We start from the raw sequence: 18,017 nt of genomic DNA on the forward strand, positions 1-18,017 counted from the left end.
CCTAGGAATAGCGAACGTGTTCGGTCCCAGCAATCAGAGTCGGCTCACGCAAGCAGAATAAAATCGTTGACAACTTCAAAGCGCAAATTGAAAGTTAAAGCTTCCTGATAATGATGATGATGATGATGATTAAGATTATGATGATGACGATGAGAATATGCGAGTCCCTCGCTTCCCTTGCTCGTTTTTCAATAACCAACCACTGAATATGTTTACTTCTTGCAGAACCGCCGAGGAGCAGGAACAGGAACAGGAACGGGAAAGGGAACCGAAGCAGGAGCCGGAACGCAACATGGACGACGACGACGACAAACTGGTCTCGGACGAAGTGCATCTACGCCAACTGAGCTCAACGCCGGCCTCGGCGCTGCAGCAGCGCCGCCAGAACAACAGCGTGACTCGCTCCGCGCCACCCGAGCTGACGCAGCGTGGGCCCAGCGTGCAGGAGCCGGAAAGCGAGGCGGAGCAGGGCGTGGTGCTGCGACGGGCCATGGGCAAGGGGGCCATTACCTTGGCACAAATAGACGATCTAAGACTGGAGAGCGACGACGACGACGACGAAGAGGATGACGTGAACGACTACGACGATGTTGACTGTGGCCAGGGCTTGAGCAATCCCGCAGCGCAGACCACAAATGATGAGCAGATTACAGCCGCAACAATGGCAGCTACGGCCACAACAATGTCAGCCACAGCCACAACCACCGCAGCAGCAGCAACAGCAACAACAACAACAACAACAACAACAACAGCAGCAGCAGAGGTAAGCGTATTGTGCGGAGGCACTTAGGGCTAATTAAAAGCTAAACTGAAACAAAAAAATCAGCAGGAAGCGGCCGGCAGCGGAACGTGTACGCCAACCACTCTGGACATGTCCAAAATACCACGCCTACCCGGCGACGGGGCACAGATGGACGACAGCGGCGATCTGCCCCACTCGCTGCAGGCCTCCGCAGCCTCGATTTTATCCAATTTGCGCAAGAAACAGCAGGCAATGCTCGCAGTTGGCAGCAACGTCGGCGTCGGCGTCGGCAGCGGCGCCGCCATAAACGTTGACCGACCTGTGGCCGGGGCCATGGCCAAGCAAACGCCGCGGCGAGTGCAGTCCGTGCGCATCGTCGAGGACAAATCTGGCTATGGACCCAAGCGACGCACCGAGAGCTGCAGCATATTCGGCAACAGCAATTTCGGTAAGCCCAATGACAAAATATCATGTTTGTATCAAGTCTCTCTATAAGGCCACAATTGCATTGCCTGTTACGAGGCTAAGTAATAAGCAGAGGCAAGTGAAGAATTTTCACATGGATATTGTTAGGTAATTTATTTCAAGACTAAATTTAGTCAAATGAAAAAGGAAGAACTTAATTCGAATCGAGTTCAGCCTCCATACGATGCATATCTAATACGATATGTACATCTAACAGAGGATAATTGGGTATTTAATTATAGAAATATATATTGAAGTTGCATCTTGATCCGCTTCTTTAGTCAAGAGATTCCTAAGCCAAAAATAATTCAGAGCAGATCTCAACAAGTTGTTGACTCTGGCTCAATAAACAGGCTAAGTTCTGTTCATGGTAATAAATGTTTCGTTTGAAAATCTATACTATTTGTTTAGTAGGAAAACAGTCAATCTAGCTCTATTCATATTATCGTTTGTTAAACTACTCGTTTGCATTGAAGATTTCAAAAAATATAAATTCAAGTTGAACACATATATTAACTGCATTAGACACGACTTACAATTACCTAAATAGTATTTAATATTTCATTTCATTTTATATATGAATTGAAGACGAAGAAAAGTTTGAGGCAGCTAATGCGGTTTGCATTCGGTTTATTAGGCAGAGCTTCATTTGAGTCGTAATTTAGAAGCCTAGTGTTATGAAACTAGACTAAGATACATCAGCGACTCAATAGAACGAATTGCACAATCGGAATCCGATAAACCATAATTTTAAGTATAATTTAAATGCAATTGGAGTCTACGACGACAAAGCTAGAGCAAATGAGCTGTTAAAAATTGTTTTCGAAAATATATGCCCTTTCAATCAACATCAGTTGTGACAATCAGTCGACAATATAGAATGAAGGAAAATGTGGTTTCCCCCAGTGCTGAAGCTACTCGTACTATGGCTATTAGCTTCTGGCTCCTGCACCTCCCTTCAGGCGAATGTGCGACGAGTAAAGCGTCTCTCCTCACCAGAATTTAATACTGAAACATACACGAAACTGACCAAGTACGTGGTGTCCTTCAGGTCGCGCACGCCGGTAAAACACTTTGGCGACAATCACTACTGCGGCGGGTCGATAATATCGCCAGTGTTTGTACTGACTGCTGCAAGCTGCGTCATGGAGTACGTAAATATGCTGACTATATTGACTAACGATCAGAGCCTACAGAAAGTTTGTGTTGCAACAGCGAACGCAAGATACCCCATAGCAATCGAGTGCTGCAGATCGTGGCAGGAGCCCCGGACCGTCTGAGGGTGCTCAGAGGCATGACCATCAATATTCCGATAAGGAAGATCTTTGTACCGGTCAACTATACCCTCAACCACACTTACAACATTGCGCTCGTGAAGCTGGGCTTTTCCCTGCCCTCAAAGAATCCACACATCGGAATACTCGAGTTGCCCACAAGTCCGCCAATCCCTGGACAGCTGTACAGAGTCCTAGGCTGGGGTCGCATGTATGCCGTTAGTCTAATAGGTCTCTTATTGTGTTTGTTGTTGGTTGAGCTTACGCCATATCCCACTGCTTGCAGGGCGGCTTTTTGCCAGCGAAAATCCTGTACATAGATGTTAGGTTGCAGACGGAAAAGACTTGTAGCTCGCTGCTGGAAAACTACGAGCCCGAAATGCTGTGTGCTGGCCAAATGAATGCCACACTCGATCAGCATCCCTGCCCGGGCGATACTGGCGGGCCACTCATGGACAATACCACGATTTACGGCATCGTTATTTATAGTCTCGGCTGCGGTCACAAGCGAATCCCATCGGTCTATACGAATGTGTGGTATCACTTGAACTGGATCATAGCAATTACAAAACGGAATGGCAGCACATTGACCCGGAACCGGCTCCTCCTCTCACTGCTGAATGCAATCATAGCTCTGTGCTCTAAGATGGTCTATTAGTTCGTTGGGTTAATTTCATGCATTTCAAGTTATTTTATACGTAGTACATTTTATACTTAGTCTAAAATAAATAGCCTATTTCAGGCTAGATCTAGTCTATTTGAAAGTTGCGTAGTCATTCTCCATTGAAAGTGGGTATGGGATGGAAGAGCCAGACATTGAGGCAAACTATGCTAAAGTTCTAGTCCTTAAGAGAACTATAGAAGAGAAGAATAATTATAAATATTATAAATACTTTTAGCCTTGGCAAGCATATACAGTAGAATCCAGTTATAACGACTCCGCTTACGGTTATTGCGACGAAACAAAATTGTGGTCCCCAGACAAAATATTATGTGCAAACTTATACGGTTAAAACTTCCGAGTGTTTTTTTTAAAGGTCGTTATAACCGGATACAACTGTATATTCTTGACCAGCGTAATGAGGTAATCTGTTTGTATGACTGTCTGTATAACAGTCTCTCTGTCTTGCTCCCAGTCTATCTCTCAATAAGTCTCCCTGCCTGTCTTTCTAGCATTCAATCGAAGAAAAGCAATAGAAGATCATTTAAGTTGTTTATATGTATTCAGCAGCATTCGTTTGGCATTTATATTTGAGTAAATCAAAGCTAGAACTCTTGCAGCAGCAGAGACTGTTCCCATTCGTCGCTTGAAGCTCGACTACCTAGCGACGGACTCAACAGTTGAGCGCGACGTAGGCTTTGAGTGAAAGTCGCCCTATATAAAGGGCAGCAGCTGCAGCATTTCTTCAGTCTGTCAGTCCTAGTGGGGGTCAATCGTGCAGTGCAATAAAGTGAAGTGAAGTGTGTGATCATTCAACTATGAATTGGAGGAAATACGTAAAGCAATTACGTAGGGGGAACACATAAAGGAAAAACGTAGAGGAAATACGTATAAGGAATACCTAGAGGAAATACGTAGAAAAATTACTTGAGTAAAACACATATTGCGAATACATAAAGGAAATACTTAACATACCGTAAAAAAGTTTTCTAATATTGCCTTCAACCACACTAGCAATTCCGCGCATATTGGCTCAGCCCTTCGCTAAGTTTATACATACATATATCATCATGGAATCAGATCTATCACACTTTTGAAACAACTATTGTCCATCGGTACTATCGATAACGTCATCGATAGCTTGAGCAGGGTTTCTTTAAGAAGAATTAAATACTGTCAGATGTTTGACAATCTCCCAGAAAACTTTAATTGTCTTGGATTTATCCAGCCAGTGAATACCAAGAATATAATATAAAATCCTTTAATCCCATATATATTCAAAAATTATAATACTGAACGTAAGTTACACATGGAATTAATCGAACCCAGTGAGCTATACCTGTAGGAAATGAAGACATTGAAATCATAAAGGATCACGCCATCACTGATTTTTACTGACCAACTGTAGGTCTTCAAGTCGAGCTAGAATTGATGCAGTTAGATAATCATACTTTACTTTTAACGAGTCCATATATTTCCCATGATATTTGGCTTTTTATTGACATGCCAATTATCTTAAATTTTTATAGACTATGAACTGGAATCGGGCCAATCGATTGCCAGCATGGCGGGTCCTCAACGCCCGCTGAATAATGAAACCTATTCGGCCTTTAAGAGCGGCAACGTGGTCAAGGGCATACTCTGTCCCTCGCTGACCAACTCCTTCAAGCAGAGCTCGCTGGAGAGAAGCTACCTGACCTACACACACAGGCAAAGGCAGAAGTCGCTCATCATTGTGAACGTGGTGGACTTTGTGCTGAAGATCGTGATGGCGCTCATCTGGATGCTGCAGCCGAGGGAGGATCGCTTAGACACGGTAAGTGGAGCAACGATCTGAAATAACAGAGGTCAAATAGTATCTAATCCGAGTGTGACCTCCGTGCAGAGCTCGAGCTATGCGAGCACAGCCACTTCGATTACTTGGTCAGTTTGCTGTGGCATCGCCAATCTGGCCATTTGCTTCCTCGGGTACTGGCGCTGCTTTGCCAACAATTATTTGCACTGGGCGGCGGTCTGCACGTGGGTGCTCTTCAATATCCAAGGTGAGTGTGTGGGTGGAGGGAGGAGTGAGAGGGAGAGGGGCAAAATGGCTCGTATAAGGCATAAATCATGCGTCACATGCGCAGGCCATTAAATTTGCTAATCCTTTGGCCGTCATAAATGTTTTACTGCCTCTGCGACAGGATTCATCAGCGAAGGCGTCGGCTTCGAGAATCGGGAGTACCTGGTCTGGTACATTCTGTTCGTCATCTTTGTGCCCTATGCCATGCTGCCGCTGCCGCTCAAATGGTGCGTCGTGGGCGGCACAATCACAGCCAGCTGCCACCTGGCCGTAATTACCATCAACAAATTGCAGGACAAGACGGTACGAATCACCTACTAGACCTTATTGTTTTTGCGCCCTCTATAAATGCGTGTGTATACGCACATATTAATATAAATGTTTACAGACGCCTCTGGACACGAACTGCGTGCTATTCCAAATCATTGCCAATTTCATTCTATACACGGCGATTAACGTGGCTGGCATGTATACCAAATACCTGACGGATCGGGGCCAGCGATTGGCCTTCATCGAGACCCACAAGGCCATGGAGCACAAGAAAGAGTCCGAAAAGGAATTGCAGCGCACTCAAAAACTTCTTGATTCAAGTAAGTGACAAGTTTTTAACAGAATTTTATTAATTTGATATAATAATAACGCATTTTAAATATAAATATTAAGTAATAATTTTGATTTTTTAAATATTAAAATTTATTGAAACGAATTAAATTAAATTAAAATATAAATTAAATATTAAATTCAATTAAAATTATTTTTGTAAGTGATTCAAGTAAGTGACAAATATTTAAAAGAATATTATTAATTTTAAATATAATAAAAATAGTAATCATGTTCAAAATTTAAACAATAAATATAATTATAAATTAAAATTATTTTTTAAATTATTAAAATAAAGAAAAGGAAAATATTTTTGGAAAAATTAAATGACGCTAAAGTAAATAAATAAAATTAAATAAATAAAAAAATAAAAAATTTTTATTTAAATACAATAAAATATTCCTAAAATAAAATATATAATATATTTTTTCACTGCAAAGTCAATCAGTAAATAACTTTTTAGTTTTTAAATATATGGGATAAAAGCGTTAAAAAGTCAGCTAAATATTTAATATTTCATATTACTTAATTTTTATAAATATTGTTAAAACAATAATGATAAAACAAAATTATTAAATCAATATTCATATTTAAAATATTCCAAAGTTATAATTTAAAAAAAAAAAGTAATTTACAATAGATCTATAAATTATTATGAATTTATTTCGTCATATATAAATCAATATAAGTATGTATATCTCTATCAGTCTACACAAGGTGTACTTAAATGTTATCTGCATTATCTACACTCGGTAGAGAATTTCAATTTCTGAAAACTCAGTCACAGGTAGCACTGCAGGCATGCAGGTAAACATAGCAAAGTTCAGCAGAATTCACAGATTTGAGCTCTGCTCAGTTAGTTTGAGTTGCTGAACGACTGCAGGCCGGCATACATATTTACTTAAATACCGATTTCCATATACACTACAATACTTGAGTTGAATTTGTAATTTTTGTAACCATTCGGTTTGCAGTTTTGCCCAACATTGTGAATAATCAAATACGCAGCGAGATGTACAAGGGCACGGACCCCACTGTGGAGACGCAGTTCAACAAGCTGTACGTTTACCCCATGGACAATGTGAGCATACTGTTTGCAGATATAAAGGTAAGCGAGGTGTGTTCCGAATGAATTGCTGTAATTCAAATTTAAATCACTTTTAAAAGGGCTTTACCGAGCTGGCGAGCAAGACGTCGGCCCAACAATTGGTAAAGATTCTAAATGATCTTTTCGCTCGGTTCGATCGCATTGCGGAGGTAAGTTTCCTTCTCCTTTGCATGACGTCTTTCACATTATTTTCTGCCCCACACAGGATAATCATTGCCTGCGCGTTAAGCTGCTCGGCGATTGCTACTACTGTGTTTCGCAATTCGAAAGCGACAACTGGAAGACGCGGCCGGATCATGCGGTGTGCAGCGTCGAAACTGGGCTGCACATGATAAAAGCCATCAAGGATGTGCGGCTGCATACGCACGTAAGTGTCAGGAAATCTCCCCTTTTTTATCGGCTGTAGTTAATGAATGCTTTTCCATGCGTGAAGGCAGACAACAGATTTTTATTTGTTTGTTAGCATGTAAACCTTTTAAAGGGGCGTATGCATAGGATTGCAATGTAAATTTACATACTATTGCATAGTTTTAGGTGCTTGTTGAAATCAGAGTGAGCTAACAGAATGCTGTTAGTGCATTAGAGCTGATAACGACATTTAAACATCACGATTGAGTGTGTGTCTTTTAACAGTGGTTAAACATTGAATAGATTTAACAGAGCGGTAGAAAGTACATAAATCCAGAGAACTAACAGAATGTGGTTATTACACAGCGCTGTTAAGTGGTGTAATACTTTAATAGCACTGCTAACATAACTAAAATTATATTAACATTCTACATAGCACTGTTGGGAAGAGTTGACTGCAATGTAGTGGAAACTGAACAGCGCCCATGCTGTCAGCATTTCAAAACTAATAAAGTTAACAGCACGCTGTTAGTGACAGTCAACAGTTAAACTGCAGAAAACTTTTAAACGTTTGCTGAGTGGCATAATTTTTTGGAATTTAATGCCACAGATTTTTCAGCCGTCAGCCATTTTGGTGTGTTTTTTTTACAAATTTTGCACATTGTTTTTGCTATGGCCGCAGCGTCGCTTTATGTGGCCTGTCCCTGTACTGCCTGGTCGCTGGACGTTGCAGGACGTGTTGACAATTCATTTGTATGCAAATCTCAGCAGAGCAAAAGGCAGCCGAAAACGGCCAATGACAACGAAAGCAACAGCAGCAGTAGCAATAACATATGCTTGTGTTTGGTTTGTTGAAAATGTAGATACCCTGTAAAAAAAAAAGACAGTAATCATATTTGATATTTTGGAGTTTATATTCTAAAAACTGGGTTGCATTTCGATGTAAATAAAACTTAGTCGATATTGTAGGCGTGGACGGTTTTGTAATTCAAAAGTAGTAATCCTCCTTCAGCCTGCTGCCAGCGTTACAGGGTAAAGGAAACAATAGCAAGAAAAAAGTTATACACACAACTGCAACAAAAAATAGAATAGATGCAGATTCGAACAAAAGCTCAGCTTCTCTTCGACCTTTTGGGCCTTTAAGCGCATTTAATGAATGCAAAACTTACCGTAGGATAACGACCGACCCAAAAAAGCATGCGGCAGTTGCAGTTGCAATTGCTGCTGCCGTTGCAGGTTGCAGTTGCAGTTGCAGTTGCAGTTAAGTTCGTGCTTTGCATAATTTGCGTATTTTGCGTTCGTTAATTTTGCAGGTCGACCTCAACATGCGCATCGGCATCCACAGTGGATCCGTGATGTGCGGCGTGCTGGGCAACAAGAAATGGCATTTTGATGTCTGGTCAAATGACGTTATCATTGCAAATCACATGGAATCTGGCGGCATTCCCGGGTAAGTCCAGTCACGAATTTGTTACACCAAGACCAATTCTATGGCTCACTAATTAGCTCGCTTGTCAACAACATTATGTGCGCCAAACAAGGTGCAGTGGCAAAAACAAACCGCAGCACATCCGAGTAAACTTAGGCGTATTCAAGCGTATTTATTATCAATCAGATTTATCCTCAAAAATTATAGTTTAGGTATAACATTGATCTAAAATATATTTTCTATACTAGTGGCATCAGATAGATGTATAAATGAAGTATAAAAAACTATAGCAAATATAGCTATATAAACAAATAAATAAATGGAGAAATAAAAATAATATTTTGTCCTATTCGACATATCAGGAATGATTACTTCTTGATGACCTTAGTCAACTTTCTTCTCAATTATAATTGATTTTTTTCTATCCGTAATAGTGAAGATAAATTTATCACTGAGTTTTATTTCGTCTTTTCTTAATAAATTTTTTAGAAATTATTTTTTATCAGACAACTTAATAATGCCTTTATTATTTATGATTTTTATTAAAAATTTCCTGCATTTTATAATATTAATAAATATTATATCTATGATTAGTTCCAAACATAATAAATATCTTGGGATATACTTATAAAACGATCAAGCTTTTGACAAGAAATGAAGTTAAGTCAATTGAAATTGTTAAGAGTGCATGACTTATACTAATAAGGAATTTCTAAAACAAATAACAAAGAGGTAGAGAAATGAAGAACGCAAGGAAGACGCAAGTATTTTGGCAATACGAACTGAAAGTTGAGGCGGTAGATAAGTAAGAAGACTCAATCGTGGTTAATATAGCTACAGCAAGAAATTTATAAGTCGGAAGAGTGATGTTATTAATTTTAAATTTTTTTTATGATTTTCCATGACGTGCAATTGAAGCAAAGAGCATCGGAATTTTCCATACGTCCCTATAATTAAAATCTATCGTTTTTTAAATAGTCACAAATTCGATGTTCATTCACCTGTGGATGTAGTTACATAGAGAATCGCGTTAAGCAAATCTATGACGGATCTGTAATAAAATATATTCACTACAATTATTAATTATTAATTGATCATAAGACTAATCGTTCTACTAAATTAAAAAAAAAAAAACATATAATGAATCGCATAAATATTCTCTATAATTATTATTCATTTTTTATTATTATTAGTTAATTATGAAATGAATTATTCCACAAGTTAAGTTTATTAACGAATTTAGATGCTGCTTGAACAGCATTACAATTTTAGCTCAATTGATCATACCTGCCCCAAAAAGTATGCTATATTCTTGGCACACAAGTAAGATGCTAAAAGTTCTGCAGAATTTTTGATTTAATTTGGCAAAAAACTTCGCTTTCAACTATGCAAAAGACTTGGCTAGTAATTATATTTCGATCGGATTGCAGCTCAAGTTGATTGGCAAAAATTCCGGAATGTAAAAATCTCGAATTGCTGCCAGCCGAAACGAGCTGCAAAATAACTTTGGCTGTGCTTGCGCCTGTAGCTTGTGCTTGTGCTTGGCTGCCTCAGTGCTGCCTTAGCTAAATTCGCAGTTGGCCACATTTTTAATTGGCCAATTAGGGTATGTCCAAAGCTGGCAGCAACCAACAACCAACAATTGCTGCCGTAATTTTTGCTAGCTCAGCGTGCTCAGACAGAAGAAACCAGCCACAAAGGCAGAGCCAGATACAGAGACAGAGAAAGGCAACAACAGGAGAGGACAAAACAAATCAGAGAGCAGCCACAAACCGAACAAGATGAAAAGCAAAAGGTTCCATTTACTGCAAAATGTTTTGATTTAATTGTGGCCTAGGCAAAAACAAAGCCCAGAGCCAGCAACACAGCCGCAACCAGAGAACTAGAGAAACAGAAATATAAACATAGGGCAGGGCAGCAGCAGCAGCATCGACCACAAGGGCATCCCAATTATGAAGGGCACACAAAGGCGGCTGAAGGGCGGGACAGGGCGGGGCGGGGTGGGCAAACTTTACGCACAATCGCAGAAAACGTAGACAAATATTTGAATTTAATTTTCGCCAACTAACCGAGCCTCACCACCTTCCAGGCGCGTTCACATCTCGGAGGCGACTCTCAACTGCCTCAACGACGCCTACGAGGTGGAGCCGGGCAACGGCGGCAGCCGAGATAATCATCTCAATAAGCTGAACGTGACCACCTATCTAATCAAGCGCACGGAGCCGTTGAGGTAAGTGCTCCATGGCCATCCCCCTTATCTGGCTTATGTATCTCCAAGCACTCTGCCTTCTGCATTCTCCGCACAGACCCAAGCGACGCTTTGGCACCCGCAGCAGCGTGCATCAGAGCAGCAGCATTGCCGCTCCCGCTGTTCCCAGTCCGGGAACTGCGCCGCTGCCCAAGTCCATCTCGGCCAGCGGCAGCGGCAACGACTGCAGCATCGGTAGCACCACAGCCGGGGCCATGGGCGACGGCAGCAGCATCGATGGACGCAGCTTGGACGTCGCCCTAGCCGTGCAGCCGTCCCAGCTGCTGCAGCAGCAGCAGAAGAAGAACATCTCGCTCAACTCGCTGCCCAACGTAGTCGAGGGCGTGGCCCTGGACAGCCGCCGTCTGCGCAACGGCATGGCCACCGGCAACGCCGGCAATGCGAATGCCAATGGCGCCGGAGCTCCTGCTGGCCTGTCCACCGTCTCCTCCCCCACGGCCATGATGTCCAACACGCTGGAGCAGCAGCTGAGGCCACGCAACGGCGCCAGCATACAGAATCTAGCGGACTCAATCAGCGCCAAGGGCCTGGTCATTGAGGACGAGAGCACGACCGAGTGGATTCCGGAAATACCATTTCGAAATGTAAGTAGGCTGAAGAGATGAGATATTATCTTATGATACCTACATATTTATAGCTATAGAAAAGTGGAAAAATAAAACTAAAGAAATTAATATAGACTATAGTAGATAAGAGATTCAGCTAGGCTTAGATGTTATATCAGGTCCAGAAAATTTCGAAATTTTATTAGCTATTGTAGATAGATACAACTAAAGTTTAACATAAACTATTAACTAAATAAAAGTTAATAACCTGAGACCTGATAAAAGCTGACTAATATTTTTCTCATTGAAAATTTCCGATTTAAAGGCTTTAGAATAGTATAGTATGTTGCAGAAATTATACCAATCACTTTGCAATAATTCCTTTGATGTTTAATGGAAATATTTTGAATGATATTTATGACATGTTAAAGTCTATTTATGCCTGACTATGGAATTCATTAATTAGGTACAACAAATTTAAATAGTATAAATTTGCCGAATAGAGAAAGCCCAGATTTGCGTATGAGTTTCCAGATCTACTAGCTGAGTTAGAATAGTGTGATCTAGTTACTGCTTACGAGCTATAGCTACTGTTAATTTGTTAATGAACAATCGTAGTAATTTAATAATATATTATAACAGAAAGAATAAATAATATTTCATCTCAATTAACATTTTCAGCTGACCAGTCCCGAGGAGACATTGAATCGCACAGACTCCATATTGGTAGATCCCAAGCTGGATCATCGCGTTTCGGTAACCGCCATGGATGAGGAGGTATGTATTCATATAATTTATGCACACAGCTCTCCTATTAATCGAACATTCCACAGATTGACGAGTTCATCGAGCAGAATATTCAAATCAATTCGAATAAGGAAATACGACGGGAGTATCTGAATGCCTGGACCCTGAAGTTCATCGACAAAAGCCAGGAGCAGAAGTTCTGTCAGCTGCGCGAGGATATGTTTCGGTGCGTATGGAGCGAATTCAATGTGAAAGGTCAACTTCAGCAACCAATAATTCTCGTTTTCTCTCTTTCCCTGCTCTTTCTGTCTCTGTCTCCGTCTCTGGCTGGGCGTTAATTAATGAACTGTTGCTAATTGATTTCTACCATCAGCTCCAACATGCTGTGTGTGTTTGTCATTTGGATATTTATGGTGCTGTGCCAGGTCATAATTATACCGCGCTGCACCACAGTCATCATTTGCCTAGCGGCTGGCACTGTGGTGCTCACCTTCTGCTGTGTTTTGGTGATGGCCGAGGAGTTTCCAGGTAAGTCGATTGCTGGCTAACTGCTGCCATTGTTTATCAATCAACTCGATCGACTTCCAGGCCTGCCCAACTGCCTGAAAATCAACTCGGCCAAATTGGTTCATCAGCGTCGACGTCGCACACTCTTCATCTGCGGCGTCATCGTGTCCATGTGCTTGCTGAGCGCCATCGGCCTGGTGCTCTGCCCATCCTCCAGCTACAACGGCACGACGACTGACATGAAGCTCTCTAACGACTCCTGGGACGGGGAGGCGACGCTCTCCATCACGCATACGATTCAGCAGAACATCACAATACGCACGCCGGCTATCGGAGGCGTGTCCATAGAGTCGATTGCCAATCTAAGCTCACCGCTGGAGTCATTCGAGCTGTCCCATCGACCGTACACCTTAGCCAGAAACAGTCGCAATCCGATTAGCCTTCCACCGGATGACACCTTTCGCTGTGTGCACCGCGAGTATATTGTCTTCACCTGGGTGCTCTGCCTCGTCTCGCTGGCCACCGCCCTCAAGCTCTACTACTTGATCAAGGCAATCATGGCCCTGGGCATGGTCGCCTTCTACACCACCCTGATCTTCATCAGGTTCAGCACCGAGGAGAGCTTCAGCCTGGCCAAATTGCGGCAGTACGGCATGCCCCTAGGCGTACAAATGCTAATCTTGCTCATCACCTTTCTCATCATGGTCTGCTATCATGCCAGACTCGTCGAGGTATGTCCAATATATAATACAATAGATAGATAACATGATATGGGCCTTTAGATATACACGTGTTCATTAATATTTAAATTATAATTTTAATATAGGGTAGGAATACTTATGAAAATTTTAGACATAATTTTTTTGCCTACTCATTTTTGACCAATCCAAAGTTCTATTGGAATGGTTTGAAGATAATTTTCTTTTATAACTTTTGATAACTTTTATACGTTTTGATCCGATAAGTAAGTTTTTCAATTAAATTTTATATCTAATACGAATGTAACATTTAAAGAATTTAGATCCAAAATCCATAATTGAAAGTATATTAAAAATCAAAATTAGGGTCCACAACAGAATTTTCCAATCTGTAGTATTTAAAGGTCTTGAGATCAACTCGTTCAAACATACGGACGGATAGACCTTGCTAAATTGCCGTCTTGGTCAAGAATATATATACGTATGTGGTCTGCCACGCCTCCTTTGGCATGTTACATATATCTTAACAAAACTATTATACCCTGACTTCCCATTTTGAATGATTATAAGGGGTATAAAAAAAAAAACAGAGGTGAATCTGTCTTGTTCCAAGAGCATTAGTGTCTATGGATAAATCGATTGCTTGTATACATTTCCATTCCATATTTTATTGTCCATTTGCAGGTTACCTCCCGGCTGGACTTTATTTGGAAGGAGCAAGCGGAACGAGAGCTGAGCAACATGAAATCGAATCGTGCTCTTAATGACACATTAATTAAGGTAACAGTTGCTCAATCCCCCCTCCCCCCCCTTCGCACACACCCATGATTACTCATTAATTAAATGCTTGATTTAAATGCTGTCGCAGAACGTTTTGCCGGACCACGTGGCCGAGTACTACCTGTCCGACGAGCACACGGACGAGCTCTATTCCAAGATGCATAATCTGTGCGGCGTTATGTTTGCCTCCATACCCAACTTCCAGGACTTCTACTCGGAGGACATCGACAATGGCAAGGCGTGTATACGCATTCTAAATGAGATTATCTGTAAGTTGATTGATTAAATCCAAATGTCCAAATGGCTAATGATGTCCGGCTCACCCACCCAGGTGACTTTGATGAATTGCTGGAGGAGCCACGTTTTGCATCCATCGAGAAAATTAAAACCGTGGGCGCCACCTATATGGCTGCAGCTGGACTCAATCACGAACACCTGCGCCTCCGCGGAGAGACTCCCGAGGACAGCGTCTGTGACCTGGTGGAGTTTGCGTTCGCCATGAAGAAGAAGCTGGAGGAGATCAACGGCGACGCGTTCAACAATTTCCAGCTGCGTGTCGGCATCTGCAGCGGACCTCTGGTCAGTGGCGTGATTGGAGCACGCAAGCCCGTCTACGACATCTGGGGCAACACGGTGAACGTGGCCTCACGCATGGACTCCACGGGCGAGAACTGGCGAGTCCAGGTGCCAGCCAATACGGCAGAGTTTCTCTGCTCGCGCGGCTATACGTGTGTGGTAAATACTGAACAGTTGCGCTAAAGGAGAGGCCAAATAATTCAATATCCACGTTGCTCTGCAGAAACGCGGTGAGATTAACGTAAAGGGCAAGGGCATGATGACCACCTACTATGTGCATCCAAAGGGCATCTCGGACAGCCAACTGATCTCCCCTGTGCGTATGCCGGCGGGCATCCCTCTCGCCCAGACGCCCAATCTGCAGCGACAGACCTCGCATCATGGCTCCTTCAGTGCGGTTGTCTTTGGCATGATGCAGGCCACCAAACGCAGCACCGCTATACCCGGCACACGTGAGTACCATGCAGACTGAGAGATAAAGAGAGAGAGCGAAAGTCTCTTCTTATAAAAAAATATAAAATCTCGCATATAAATTGAGAAAAATGAGCTCGGAATTCTCTTTAATCTTGATTAACTAACTCCTTCTAGCTACCGGCACGCCCTCTCCGCAAATACGTCGGGGTCATCGAGGCAGCACCTTCAGTTCGGTGCGTCTGTCGCAAAAGTCGACTACTGTTAACCCAGTGCGACGTAATACAACCCGAGTGCGAGGACGGTCCTATCGACAGAAAAAGGTATATCTATTTGATCAAGCCAACTGCATCTATATCTATCTCACTTTTTCTTGCCGCAGAGCTCTTCGAACAATTCAATAGTCACGCAGGCCAGTTCCACGTATATGCCCTCATTCCGGCGGATCGATCAGATCGAAACAACTATCTCGAAAAGCCACAATGATGCTTTATAGCCTAGCATGCGCACCAATTGGGTTTAAAGATCATCAATTGCCAAACACTACTGTAGATTCAATTCCAGTCTTCGAGTTCTTAGTCGAGTCTAGCTACTGGAACTGGTGTCCTAATAGATATAACAACTATTTAATTCCCATACAGAGCTAAGTCCGTAGAGATCAAAGTTGTTAGCCAATCTATATTTGTAATATATGTATGTATGTATTAGCTAATTGTATAACATTATCTCAGCACAATCTAGTCGTATATATAAATACATATTAAACTGTATACACATAATGAGATACCATTTTTGTTTGTTCTACTATGTACATTTTCTCTATAAAGAATCAACGATCTTTTCTTAAACATCTACCAGAAAAATTGATCTATAAAAATTATTATTATAAGGTAAACTTTCATTTAGCATAATTTAATTAGAATAGTTAAAAGAAAAACACTTTTAACAATCATAAGTAAAACAATGATCAAATTTTTCAATTACTGTACAAATAATATACCCACGATTTCACTAGGTCAATCTCTATTTATATAAAGCACTTAAATATACAAAACTAAAATTAAATGTTAAAAAAAAAATCCATAATTTAGTGATTTTATGTGTAAAACGCGAATAAATTTGTAGATAAGCGATAAAAAAAAACCACACACACAAATCTTAAAAAAGCTAATGTAAAAATAATAAAAGCCCACATATGAATATATATGTATGTATCTACCTAAATTTGAAAATTGATGTATGCACCGCAGTGTAATTAAATAAAGGTTACAGAAATAAATGTGATAAATAAAACAAATCAAATGTCGGGGAAATGGAGTTTTGAACAAAACAACGGAAGTCAAAGAAAATGACCAGACGAACAGTCTCAACCATATATCGAAAACATCAAATATATACCTAATAAATGAATGAGAGATGAAACCAGTTAAACGATGCAGAAATAGTGAGTGCTTGACTAAGGGATACCATGTATCGTAAAAGAAAGGTTTCAAACGTTCCATATTTACATAGATTCGCATATTTACTTAAAGAAATGACTGTACTTCTCTTTTTCTAGTTACTTGAAATGCTGATCGATACTTATTGAGATCGAGCTATCGATAACGATAGATATATATAGCTACATATCAAATCATCATGCCCCTCTTTAGCACATACAATGGGTATAAAAAGAAAACCGAAAATGACGCCAACACTCATCGAAATAAATGCGGCTACAATAACAAGAAAAACCAACAGAAAACTCTATTTTTATAACAGATGCAGACGAATGCACCTTGGAACGAACAGCGGGCAAAAGGAAGGCGAAAGCAACTGGACGGACAGCTGGGCGCCGAAGCACTTGACGAGCAGACGGTCCGGTCCAACTTCCCACGTTGGTTACGTTTCGTTAAGCGAAATGATGAAAATGCAAATGACATTCGTACGCACGAACTTCAGTTAGCAACTGCACGGGTACACTATTAAATACCCTAATTATATGAATGCCCTAAATATATGCAAAGTAAATCATTTCAAATGTGTGTAAATTATTCATTGAAATACATATTTATTTATATGCTATTTCTAGATTTCTATTTCTATATAAGTTTACTTATATACATTACGCCCATATTATCATCATTTATGCAAGTCGAGCATGCCATGCATAGGTTATAGAGTATGGGGTATGTACACATACGGAAACGAGAACAACAAAAACATCGCAAGCAAATGCCGATGCAGCAACCACTTGTGCACTTCCACTTATTGGCGGCGCCGGCAACGCCTAATGTGAATGTGTGCGGTAGTTGATAAGACACAATTGTTGTTGCTGCTGCTGTGATGCGTGTGCGGTTCAGAGAGCAGAAGCAGCAGCAGCCGCAGCTACAGCAAATGCATGGGACAAAACAAACAATGAATGAAGGCGAGTAAATTTTTAATTTCAGCCGGTTGTTTTGTGTCGTAAACGTAGATTACCGGTTTCTTGGCCTCTGAACCGAAACACCCACCTAAAATAAAAATACCCTACATGTGAAAACGTAAGGAACATGAATATATTATTTATTTTAAGAATATAGATCAGATTATTATAGATCATTAGAAATTATATAACTTATTCAAATATATATTAATAATATCTTCAGGTTTGTATATTGTTTGTATATTGATACAATTTTTACCAAAATTTATTATTATATTACTTTTTTTTACTAAAAATGTTACTTATTTATTTATAACATTAAACGGTTTATTTGTACATTAAACAATAATACCCTGATTTCGCATTTTCAATGGGCTTACGGTATATTTAA

General features: G+C 40.8%; 2 protein-coding genes across 3 annotated transcripts in view; both read left to right on the plus strand.

Annotated features, from left to right (window-relative positions):
- The window catches only part of LOC6583358 (adenylyl cyclase 78C), a 49,462-nt gene extending 33,107 nt beyond the window's left edge, over window positions 1-16,355 (plus strand). The window contains exons 3-24 of the mRNA XM_032731223.2: window positions 226-763; window positions 827-1,190; window positions 4,672-4,958; window positions 5,028-5,184; window positions 5,326-5,507; window positions 5,593-5,794; window positions 6,779-6,912; window positions 6,972-7,061; window positions 7,118-7,279; window positions 8,574-8,710; window positions 10,779-10,919; window positions 10,996-11,542; window positions 12,185-12,280; window positions 12,337-12,476; window positions 12,624-12,778; window positions 12,839-13,488; window positions 14,140-14,235; window positions 14,324-14,504; window positions 14,567-14,970; window positions 15,035-15,263; window positions 15,400-15,545; window positions 15,605-16,355. Coding sequence (XP_032587114.1) covers window positions 226-763; window positions 827-1,190; window positions 4,672-4,958; window positions 5,028-5,184; window positions 5,326-5,507; window positions 5,593-5,794; window positions 6,779-6,912; window positions 6,972-7,061; window positions 7,118-7,279; window positions 8,574-8,710; window positions 10,779-10,919; window positions 10,996-11,542; window positions 12,185-12,280; window positions 12,337-12,476; window positions 12,624-12,778; window positions 12,839-13,488; window positions 14,140-14,235; window positions 14,324-14,504; window positions 14,567-14,970; window positions 15,035-15,263; window positions 15,400-15,545; window positions 15,605-15,718 — 5,152 coding nt within the window. The 3' untranslated portion in view covers window positions 15,719-16,355. The remainder of the gene's footprint in view (window positions 1-225; window positions 764-826; window positions 1,191-4,671; window positions 4,959-5,027; window positions 5,185-5,325; window positions 5,508-5,592; window positions 5,795-6,778; window positions 6,913-6,971; window positions 7,062-7,117; window positions 7,280-8,573; window positions 8,711-10,778; window positions 10,920-10,995; window positions 11,543-12,184; window positions 12,281-12,336; window positions 12,477-12,623; window positions 12,779-12,838; window positions 13,489-14,139; window positions 14,236-14,323; window positions 14,505-14,566; window positions 14,971-15,034; window positions 15,264-15,399; window positions 15,546-15,604) is intronic.
- Window positions 1,639-3,238, plus strand: LOC26527764 (putative trypsin-6). Of its 2 annotated transcripts, none has more exons than XM_044009773.1 (3): window positions 1,639-2,357; window positions 2,423-2,712; window positions 2,768-2,857. In XM_044009773.1, exons 1-3 carry the CDS (start codon window positions 2,098-2,100, stop codon window positions 2,806-2,808), a joined length of 591 nt encoding a protein of 196 aa, XP_043865708.1. In that variant the 5' UTR covers window positions 1,639-2,097; the 3' UTR covers window positions 2,809-2,857. The 2 variants fall into 2 exon arrangements, with proteins under 2 accessions (XP_043865708.1, XP_015018314.1); XM_015162828.3 differs by having other exon boundaries at window positions 1,640-2,357; window positions 2,423-2,699; window positions 2,768-3,238.
- Window positions 16,356-18,017: the final 1,662 nt, after the last annotated feature.

The sequence above is a fragment of the Drosophila mojavensis genome, unplaced genomic scaffold, assembly GCF_018153725.1.
Source record: "Drosophila mojavensis isolate 15081-1352.22 unplaced genomic scaffold, ASM1815372v1 contig_74, whole genome shotgun sequence".
NCBI classification, from domain to species: Eukaryota; Metazoa; Arthropoda; class Insecta; order Diptera; family Drosophilidae; genus Drosophila; species Drosophila mojavensis.